This window comes from Hippocampus comes, unplaced genomic scaffold, assembly GCF_001891065.2.
Source record: "Hippocampus comes isolate QL1 unplaced genomic scaffold, H_comes_QL1_v1.1 scaffold86, whole genome shotgun sequence".
Classification (NCBI taxonomy): domain Eukaryota; kingdom Metazoa; phylum Chordata; class Actinopteri; order Syngnathiformes; family Syngnathidae; genus Hippocampus; species Hippocampus comes.
Genome location: NW_017805882.1, coordinates 5,333,224 through 5,344,966, shown reverse-complemented (window position 1 = coordinate 5,344,966; position 11,743 = coordinate 5,333,224). Strand labels below are relative to the sequence as shown.

Here is an 11,743-nt window from a genome sequence, read left to right as displayed (position 1 = left end):
CGTCTGTCTCACAAACCGGGTACTCTGGTTTCCTCCCACATTCCAAAAGCATGCATGTTCATTAAAACCTGGTTCTCGTTTTGACCAGCGTTTTGTGTTTTCCTTTTGACGGTGTTTTTTCGTTTGTAATAAATATTATTTGATAGACAAGACCTTGTTCAGTGCCTGCTATTTCGGGGATCCACCTATTCTTGTTCGCTCCGTTGCGTACGAAGCAGCTCTCTCCTTCTGCCTAGTACGCAACGTGACAGCGGCAACCAGTTCAGAGAATAACCCGGCTGCTTCCTGAAGTCAGCTGCAAAGGCTCCAACACACCGGTGACCTTTGTGAGGATAAAGCGGTTCACATGATGGATGTTTTTTTTTTTTTTTTATATTTCTAACTGAAGAATTACCACTTGTGTGAAGATCATAACATGAAATCAATCGTTTACTAATACATCATTTCAGTTCAACATTTTTAACATTCATAGAAAAATATATCATCACTCACATTTATCACAAAGAGTTCATTCATGTGTGACTCCTGTCACACAAGATTTTAATAGAGAATGTAAGGTCCACAGTATAAGATAACAGTGTGATAAAAGCAACCACTGCCTCCATTATAACCAGCTCTGAACTTTTGTTTTCACTGTTGATTAGCTGTAGTGGCTTGTTAAAACAAATTACGGTAGCAACCATATATAGCAGGAATCCAATAATAGTGAAAACAACCATTAATCTGTCAAAACGGAGACGACACCGCCCTGCAAATTCACCCAATATTACTACCATTGTGACAAGAGACATGAGGATACAGACGCCATAAGACATTCCAGACACCCACGGCTGCCAACGATGAAATCCATTGTACAGGCCATGATCTGCTTCCACAAACAGAGGAATCACCTGAAAACCTCCCCAAAGTTGCACAATCTTGAGAAGACCAGGTAGGCTGCCCATAAAACCTTTTTGCTCCTGGACTTGGGAGCAGAGGACGTAGGACTCCGAGACATAGGCGAGGAAAGTGAGGACTGATGTCACGGTAGCCGCCACAGGTCGTGGCCAGGCCTTTTGGCGCTCCATGATGAGCCATGGAAAAAATACGGAGGCACTGAGACACATCAGAGACCCCAAAACTGCCACGGTCGCAGTCAGGTTTTTCCATGACACTGGAAGGAGGCTGTGAAACTGGATGGTGCTGAGAAAGTGGATCAGCAGGGTAACTGTGAAGAAGAAGCACCAGGTAAATATGCAGAAGATCTTGATGGTGGGGAGGTGTTGAAGATGCAGCGGATTCTTGGTTAGCTCTGATGATTCTAGTGCAGTCACCAGACTGAATGTAGTACAACTAAATAGGACCTCGCATGACCTCACCAAAAAAAGAGGACTTGCAAAGTCTCTAGCCTCGAGAACAATCCCGGGCATTGCAACAAAGTTAAATATAGATACGCAACAGATAAGAGTCACTCTTTCCTTAGAAGCACAAAATATTTCTCATTCTCAGTTCTTGGAGAAAATGTGCTTGTTAACCAAGAAATATTCACTCCAAAATTGTTAGTCCAAATGAATTCCAGAGGGAAAAAAAAAAAAACTATCGAAGTCCGTAAAAATAACAAAATCAAATGTACAAAAGGTTCATCAAAAATATCATGCTCTCTTGTTCTTCACACCACTGTCTTTTGACAAACAATTGACATCATGGAATGGATATATATTGTGCATCACAGTCTGTCAACATATGCCGCGCCTACTTCCTTTTTGAGGTTTCAGCAGTGCACACTAAGTCTCACGGAAGGAAGGTGCAGATGGCCACAGTAAAAGGTAATGCAAACAAAGTTATCTCCCTACGGCTCTTGCTTCTCACAAAATGCTGCTGTGTTTTTTTTTTTTTCTGAGCCACTAGTAATAAACCATTATGACTGCAGCTTCTTTATTAACACAACAATGAACACTGTGCCACTACTAATTTGAAAATAATTATCTAAATTTCTAAACTGAAATATCTAAATTTAAATATCATACAATTGATCCACAACAGTCTAAAATGATCTTTATATGTTGAGTTTCAGCATGAACAGGACCGCAAAGATATAAAGAGAATATTGTGTGCACTTCCCAGCCTTGTCCCTTCAAAAAGTATTTGTACTTTAACTGGATGAAGAGGAATTGTGTACAGATGAAGTCATGCAAAATTAAAAAAAAAAAAACACTCTTTGTTACATTTAGTGATGATCGTGTAATTTCCCAACAAACATTCATATGCCATAAATGTGTACAGCTGTGTTTTGTGCTGTCTGTGGAGTTGGACAAAATATTGCCCAGTGTGTGCTGAAACCCCAAGGAACAGGAACTTGTTTTGCTTTAAATTTCTGTGTGTGTTTGAATGCATGGTGGTTTTCAATAAATGTCACTGTGCTTGTGTGCATGCACAATGACTCATCTGAAAATCCCAGATAATCACCGATTTGTGCATGAGCACCTGCTCTCTGTGTTGTATGAATACAGTGTCATTAGTGGATTTTCAATTCATGTCACTCATTAAAAAAAAACAAAAAAAAAACAAACAAACAAACAGTGAGGCAGCCCTTCACAGAATTAAATGAGGCAAATTAACAATTATGACTTTCCAGTTCTTAACATACAGTATTCATAGACTCTGAGATTATATTGGAGAACAAATAATGCAATCATATGAAACGTGTACAGCCTGACTGTTATTATTATTATTATTATTAGTTTTTTTTAATCATTCAGACGTCTAAACTGATGGTGTAGTGATAAACTCGCCTCATTTGTCTGCGGTCAGCGTGGGGTCGGTTCCCACTCAGTGACGGCGTGGATGTCGGCGTGAATGGTTGTTTGTCTCTTTGCCATGCGACGGACTGGCGACCAGTTCAGGGTCTAGTCTGCCCCGAAGGCAGCTGAGTGGCTCCAGCCACTCCCCGCAGCCCTGTTCAGGATAAGCAGTGTTGAAAATGGATGAATGGATGGAAGTGAAAAGAATTGTAACAAAACAAAAGAAAAGTTAAAAAATAAAATAAAAATAGCACTACATTAGCGCCCCGCTGTGGTCATTTTACAGAAGACATGTTTTATTTCAACAGCGGGTGGTGGACTTCGCCATGGGGGCTGCCTATGCCAGTGAAAATTCAGATAACAATACAAATTTAATTACACCATATATAATGATTGATAATCAAGTTGAACTTTAATCACAATTTCCTACTCAGACACGCACAGTTTGGGAATGCAATTTACCTCAACCACACACGATATTCATCTTTTCTTTGTGATCTTGACTGCGATTGGTTGGTGGGCAGTTGATTGTCAGGTGCACCCCACCTCTCGCCAAAAAAAGCTGCATGGGAGAGGCTTCAGGTCAGCTCCAACCCGAATGAACACAAGCCGTATTATAAATGGATGGGATATATAATGCATATACCTCGTTGTTTTTGTTTCAACCTGTAAAAAGTAATTTTTACATGCAACTGAATCAGTTAATTTCTTTTTTCTGCTCTGTTAATTTGAATACAATTTTTTGAATAAAGGGATGAAAATAAAACACCAATAACAATCAGCAAAATCACAGATTAATCAACAAAATAAATAACAGACTATTATTAAATTAATTATTGCAATTGCAGCCCTACACAAAACAACATAAAAACAAAATATAATGAAAAGCTTTTCGAGGATGCTTCTTTTATACCCAATCATGATAGTCACTTGTGCTGAATTGACCTGTTCACCTGTGGAGTGTTCCACACGGGTGTTTTTGAGCATTTTTCAACTTTCCAAGTCTTTTGCTGCACCTGTCCTAGCTTTTTTTTTTTTTTTTTGAAAGTGCTGCAGGCATCAAATTCAAAATGAGAGAATATTTGTATTTGGAATTGGAAATTGTAGAATGAGGAACTGAAAATCTACTGTCTGACAAGAAACACTGAAAAGACTTGGAAGACAGGGACACGGAGGGAAGAACGGTAAAGTCTCTTACCTTACCATTTGAGTTAAATAGTGCTCTATAGTTAATTATACTGTATATATTAGTGTGTGTACACAGTGAAGCAATTAAATGGAAATTCTGGATAAGGTGCAGCCTCTCTCATGCTCACTTTCCTCTTTGCATGCAATCAAACAATGACGTCTTTAACAGCATTAGTCACACTTGCCCAAATTTTCAAAAGGGGTCATCTTCAACTTCAATCTTCAACTTGACAATCCCCTGCTGGTGTGTCTTATCCACACCCTATTCATTTCTCCTTCCCTGGCCCATAGAAGAAAAGAGATCGAGGCGAGTGGGATTTGCCTCACACTAGGTAGCTGTTTTATGTGGAGCATATGAGAAAAGCGAGAAGAAAGGAGGACCTTCTTTTTTTTTTTTTTTTTTTGGTGCGACTTGGCAAAGAGAGGCAGAAGCCCACTTGAGGAACAGTGGGCCTTAGAGCCGGATGATTTGTTTGGAGAAGCTCTCTCAGGCCAAAAAGGAGGATTAGCAATGTGCAGGTTCCCATAGAACCAAGGAAAGGTGGAGAAGGCTTAGGAGGGTCACCCCACCCTTGCATTGTGGCAACACTCCACATGCATGTGAGTGCACACACACACACACACACACACACACACACACACACACACACACACACACACACAAATCAAAAATATATATATTTATCCATTTTCTGATTCACTTATCCTCACAAGGGTCGCAGGGAGCGCTGGAGCCTATCCCAGCCGTCTTCGGGCAGTAAGCGGGGCACACCCTGAATTGGTTGCCAGCCAATCGCAGAGCACAGATAGTTGAACAACCATCCGCACTCACACCGAGGGACAATTTAGAGTGTTTCATTAACCTGCCACACATGTTTTTAGAATGTGGGAGGAAACCAGAGTACTCAGAGAAAACCCACACAGGCACGGGGAGAACATGCAAACTCCACACAGGAAGGCCGGAGCCGGAATCAAACCCTGCACCTCTGCGCTGTGAGGCTGACGCACTAACCAGTCGACCACCAGGCTGCCCCTGCATCATATAGTGTAGTCTGTTTTAAAGTGAAAGTGCTAGTAAATACTGGATGGAATAAATAAATAAATAAAAGAGTTAAAATTGGCATGTGCATAACTATCGATCACGGCTGCAAGTTACTTTTGAGATTGCCACATCAAGCCACTTGGATTTTTTTTCCCCATCCCTTGCGGGAAAACTGCTCCAGCTCCTTCAAGTTTGATGGTCATTTACAGACTGGCACAGGATTTGCTCAAAAATATCATCCTTTGTCTGTGACTAATTTCCCAGGGACTGCTGGTTTAAAAACAGTCCACCAGAATGATGCTTCCACCTCCATGTTTCACTGTGGGGATGGTGTTCTTAGTGTGATGAGATGTGTTGGGTGTGCACCAGACATCATTTTCCCTGCTGATTGAAAAAGCTCTATTTTCATCTCATCTGACCAGTTCATCTCTCCATGCAGTTTGGGAATCTCCCACATGCCTCAAAACGTGTTCTTATTTTTAGCCGAAAGTAACAGCCACTCCCCTGGCAGAAAATAAATAAATAAATAAATAAATAAAATTAAACTACAGTCAAACAAAATGTACAACTCTAAAACATTGTTTTGTTTTCATAGGACATCATTTTGACAGCTTCAAGAACATAGAACTAACATTTCCTGATACACGGCCAATCTCTTTGAATTGATTCAATAAGCATTAATCTTGCCTTAGTACATGCTTATGTAATAAATGATAGTAATGCAGATAATGTCAACATTAGTAGGTGACCTTTAATGCCCTTCTTTTCTTGGCACGGATACCTTGAATGACAATGGCTCAATAGGCAACAATAGTTTGAAATCTTACTGTTCATGTCATGGACTGCTGAGTCGCGCTTCGCTTGAGTGGCGTCGCTACAGACACGTCGTCTTAGTATTGTGGTAAACATTGTGCAGATTAGCATACCAGGAGCACACTACCCGCACATTGTTGACAGATTTACTGCATGCAATGTCAAGGTGTGACATGGGAACCAGCTGTCAAGTGGAGAATAGTTTAAAGCAGTGGTCTTCAGTTTTGGCTGCTCCACGTGTGCTAGGATGATTGAAAAACTTAACTGGGGCTTTACAATTACACAGCAAGTCTCTAACACCGGTCACACGCACTGTTACACACATGTGTTTTCTAATACATTGCCAAATAAATGTTAATATATTGTAATATATTTTCATTTCATAAGAGTTGGCCAATTAAAGACGATTCTAATTCTGATCAGCTCTGCCACAAAAATGCCAAGAAGGATTTTTTTACGGGTCTGTCTTTGACAAAAATTAAAATTCCTGATGCAACATATTTAACTGCAAATATTTGTTCTGTACCTGTATTATCTGTCGATCAAGGCCACAGGTCCTGAATTTTAATCAAAGTCACAAGGGTACTCATGCATTTGGGATTCCTTATGCACAGGGTCACATTTCGGATGATGCTCTCTCGTTTCCTCCTTTGTCACTCCTCTATCCGTCCCACCTGCAGCTGCCCTCTCAGTCACTGTAATCTACTTGTGGAATTTCACTCGACAAGTGATCAAAGACCAGTCGCACGTCACCAGGTGCGGCTGTAGCTTCAACTATTGACAACAGCCTTGCAGGCCCCAGTCCCCCTTCTTTTTGCACTTCTCTGAAAAAAAACTGAGGCAAACAAAAACAAAAGCTAGGCAAACTGCTGCTTGTGTTTCAGTCAGTTTGTTCCCCTTTCCACCTCCCCCATTATTTTTTAGCCTTTCTTCTGTTTTTTGTTTTTTTTCCAGCAGAGAAAAGTAAGAATTCTTTCGCTCATTCTTTTTGACTGTGATCTTTGCTACCTTGTCTGTGGTCCCCCGTCAGCACTCTGTGTGGTGGCCAGTTTGAGGAGTTCTCTGACAGTAAATTACGACACTGGTGAGACTGACGACCAGCAGGAGTCGCGGAAAAGAGAGAGCACGCACGGCAGGGTTTTGGCTTTATTAAGACTCCACTGCCAATGACTGGCACAACAACTCAGCATCCTTGTTTGCGCAAGTGAATGCGGCACAAAGTCTGTCTCTTCTCTCAACCTATAGGTGGTCTGCAAGTGAAAACACATCAGCTCTAATAAGTATCTCATGTCTTGAAGTGGCATGTACTTGTTTAGAGAGTGTCAGTGTATTCTCGTGATATACCAGAACACCTCTGTACATGGTGATGCCGACGGATATATAACATATTGTGATGTGACTGATGCAGGGTTTACTTTAACCGATCAAGCACAATCATGGAGTGAAAATCACACGGATTCTTATTTGTCTTTATGTGGCTAACAATACATAACTAACCGTGTGTCAAACAGCATTGTGTGATGTCCAAACTGCGGCCTGGTGGCCATTTGCGGCCCACCATCAATTTTCAGTGGGTCACGGCATGTACTAAAAATGACATTTGACGGCCCACAAGGCGAGTTAAAAAACAAACAAACAAAAAAAAAAAAACAGAGGTTGGAGGTTGACCGAGTGAGAAGAGAGGATGCCGAAAAAAATAGGTGCCACTACAGTTTTTCTGGATATGCAAAAATACAAATGAACTACTGTATTTATGAATAAAATAACACACAGTCTCTTCAAAATACTGATGAATTAAATTTTGGAAGCATACATTGTTTTTTTTCACTTTCTGCTATGTTTAGGTTTGATTCATAAACATGTCACATTAATTATTTTCCAGCAACTGTTTTAGAAATGGTCAGCTTAACACAGTTTGCTCTTGTTTTGGTTCTGAATGTTGAAATGGGTTTCAGCTACTGTTCCGTGCAGGGGTGAATTTCGTCAAGTGAGGAAAAAAGGCTGTTGGCCACCCTAAAATCATGAAAAATCCTCAAAAATTTACCTGAACATCTTGAACAAAATGTAGCTCTGTAAAAGTGTCTAAAAGCAACGACAAAACGGAAACAGTATATCATTGCATGCTTGACTGATTTAACATGTTTAATACATTTAAGGTGAAAACATTTCAAAGCGGCTATATATATATATATATAGATAGATAGATAGATAGATAGATAGATAGACAGACAGACATTGATGACTCAGGTAACGACCAATCACGGCTCACCTGTTTTCTGAAGATGCACCATGATTGGTCATTACCTGAGGAACTGTTATGCCATTTTCAGTCGACAGCAACAGTAAAAGGTGTAGAAAACTAGCCTACTGTGAAACACTTGACAAGATCTATTGTTTTCCCTTTCTGATGAGTTGATTGATGGAGTAAATCTGAAGAAAATGACCTTAATATATGTCCAACATGCAGTGTGGTTGGAAAAGTGATGACCTTATCAAAGAAAATCACGCCCAAATATCCAGCCAAATCAAAGATTAGATTTTATTTCATTGCAGCAAAGGGAAAAAAATGGGGCCAAAGTAGTCTTTCTGAGCGTTAAATCGGACGTACATTTGACAAATTTCAAAGGCTGTCAAAAAAAAAAAAAAAACGCGTAAAAACAACGGGTTGAAAAAAAAATACATTTATAGCTTTAAATGCACATGCAGGTTCCCTATCAATAGGCCTCTTCAAAACTCCGTCTTCTGTTTTGTAGGTAAGTGCATTCCAAGTGGCACAAGACTCCCACTGCTACCTCAGCTAAGTAACACACAGTACGCGTGTGTGTGTGTGTGTGCGTGTGTGTGTGTGTGTGTGTGTGTGTGTGTGTGCGTGCGTGCGTGCGTGCGTTCGTGCGTGCGTGCGTGTGTGTGTGTGTATGTGCATGGTAGGAAAAGCAATTTTAGTTGTAGCCTACTGTAGGAGCAGTCGAAGTAAGCAACAAAACAATAATTCTCCTTCACTCTAAACCAGGACATTATTATTTGCCTACATGTGCCCTGAGACTGACAGGATGAATGCCGCATTATTATTATTTTTTTGTTTTTCTTAAGAATTGTTGTTGATAGGGCCCATTTCCCCCACACCCATCACCTCAGTGATCTCCTCTTTACAAACCCTTTGTTCCTATTGTGTTCACTTTCTTCGACACCACTCTCCACTCCAGCGCTTCTTCTGCTTCGCATTGCAGCCGTTTTGGTGAACAAAATGGTATCTTCGGGAAGGTTGCAGACTGAATGATCTCAGCAACAGCCAGCCAAGCAGCCATGCCCTACGGTGAAAGCCCGGCATCAAAGCCACCCATCTTCCCATTTTTCTTCGCCCCCCCCACCCCCACCTCCCCTTTCTCTGTCTCTTTTTCCACGGTGGCACTTCCAGCAGATGAGAATGTTTAAACTTCACATATCAGCCTCATTACGAAGCCTCAAAGCCTCGCATTGATTCTAAAGGCACTCATTTGAATTTTTAATCACACGTATGTATGACTGCTGCACTCAGCACTATCCAGACGCAAGTGTGCACATCCACACCCGAACACTCTCATCTCTGCTCCTTAAGCTCTTTCAAAGTGCTCTGCCTCTGAAGTTGTGAAGTTCAAACTTCCTCTCAGAAGAAGTCTCAGCTAATATTGTTCCGGCGTGTTTGAATTTGCAGCGACAAGCACGGGCACACACAGTTCATACTCAATTGTGTTCATAGAGTTGACGCTCGTCCCGGGGCGAGGTGATTGATTGAACAGGAGCAGTTGATTGCACAGTCAAGGTGTTACTATTCGGCGTTACTCTTCTCTTTGAAGTCGAATATGTAGTTGGAGGATAGAAAATATAAAATATTATACATACAGTTACACACCACTCACTTGCCCGAGCGGATAAAGCGTTGCTATGTAGGGCTTCCTCACGCTCAGTTACCATGTGCATACAAAGTCCTGGATAAGCTACAGAGACTTTGTCACTCAAGCAATAACAGGGAGAAAGAATCCTTCAGATCTTCCTGCAAGAAATACACCTTTGAATCTGAATTTCTTTGCAGAGAAAAGGGCTTTGAAAATCTAATGCATAAACATTATCTTCTTTCCTCCCGCCCCTCTACTTCTTGCTCCCTCCATTCCCTCCCAGCACCTATAAGCGCGCAAGCTTCTGAGCGACTTTGGAAGAACTTCCCTTTTTCAGAGTCTTCAGGAACTTAAATATGAGGCGGTTGGGGATTTGGATATTGTTCTGTCTCATCAAACACAGAGATGTGTGCCTAAAGCCCCCTGCCAATTCTCTTGCTGTCTGTCAACACCCAGTCTTGAAGAAAGATGCTTCTCCTCAAGAGTGATGTACTGTAATTTCATATTATTCATATACGGTCAATAGGAAGCAGGAAAATGTGTGTCAATGAACCATGCAGGCTCATGGTTCGTATAGTGCAAAATATGGCGATGACCGCAAAAAATGACAAGGAAGCGAAACTTCACACACAATGCAATTGATGGAGGCAAGAAATGGCATGCTGTTGTGCAGCTTTGGAAGCAACACGTCCAACAAGAGAAAATGCAGCGTATGGCAGGAGGTCACTGCTGCTGTGAACAAATGCAGTTCAGCAAAGAGGATCATTAAAAGAAAGAAAGAAAAAAAAATGGTCAGATCTAAAAGTGGATGCCCAAACAAAGAATTGCAGCCCATCGACAAAGTGTTACTGTGACCGGTGGGGGCAAGACAACACATGGGATCACTTAACAAGATGTGCAAATATCTTCCATTCTCGGAGGAGCAACTATGTCTGGCATAATGTCGGAGAAGGAGGGAGACACAGACATGGCTGAGAGAAAAAAACGAAAAACATATAAGTGGAAAAAAAAAAATCTTTCGTTCTCCTGGATTTACTTAATTCGGACATGTACATTGGTTGTGTGTGTTAAACTAACATTTGAATATGTCACACCAGTGGACGGTTGCCAGGAGGAAGAGAAAAGCCAGCCTTAAATTCCACATGCCGATATAATTTTGCACGAATTCCTCGGGTGGTACAGCAGCCTGACCTATCCAAAAACCGCCATCGGATGGCACGACAGCACGTTCTACCAATGAGTGTGCACGAGCGTGGACTCTATTGTAGAGTACTTGCTGAGTGCTCTCAGGGGCTTCGCAAGGAGCCACGATCTGTCGGGGTAGCAACTGTCACCTGCAGGTCAAGTTGAATTTTCATGCTTTACTGGTAAGAACTTCTGCGATCTAACAGTGTTCATTTACCCCGACCTTAAGTTTGCTCTCTACACTGTTGTCAGGATGAACGAATCACGTGTCAAGCCAGGCCATTGTGTCGCATTTGACTCACGTTAATTGTGTGTACATTTTTTCGATTTGCGTCAGAGAACGTGTCATCCCTTGGTGCCCTTAACGCAATATGAGTGCAGTCAATTGGGCCGATTACAATTGGCAAAACAGACATTGCTGCAAAGACTGTTTTGATATTGGCCTCAATGTACCGAAATCTGATGTATTTACAGCTCATATTGATGATACTGTTGTAAAGAACAGGCAGCATTGCAGACACCAACTGCTACGTTGTTCTAGACCAGTGGTTCTTAACCTGGGTTCGATCGAACTCTGCCATGGAGGGTAAGACACGCGACTCAACATGTTAATTAGTTATGACATGCCCGCTTGGCCAACACTGGCTGCAGATGATCACATGACATTGCTTGTCTAATCAGTGCTGTGGGAAATTTAGTTCGCTCAGTAGTCACTGTGTGACTGTCGTGATAGTATGTTGTACAATTACAAAAACAAAAAACAAAGTACTGTATACTTATCTCTTGAAATTTTACTTTTTTCTGTTTTTTATGAATACATTTTTTAAAATATCTTGAATTTGTAAAAATAAATAAATATATAT

General features: G+C 41.2%; 1 protein-coding gene across 1 annotated transcript; it reads right to left on the bottom strand.

Moving 5' to 3' along the window:
• Window positions 1-493: 493 nt before the first annotated feature.
• On the bottom strand, window positions 494-1,980 carry LOC109527242 (myeloid-associated differentiation marker homolog). Its single transcript, XM_019889040.1, has one exon. The coding sequence runs from the start codon at window positions 1,407-1,409 to the stop codon at window positions 513-515; it is 897 nt and encodes a 298-aa protein (XP_019744599.1). The 5' UTR covers window positions 1,410-1,980; the 3' UTR covers window positions 494-512.
• Between the last annotated feature and the right edge of the window lie 9,763 nt (window positions 1,981-11,743).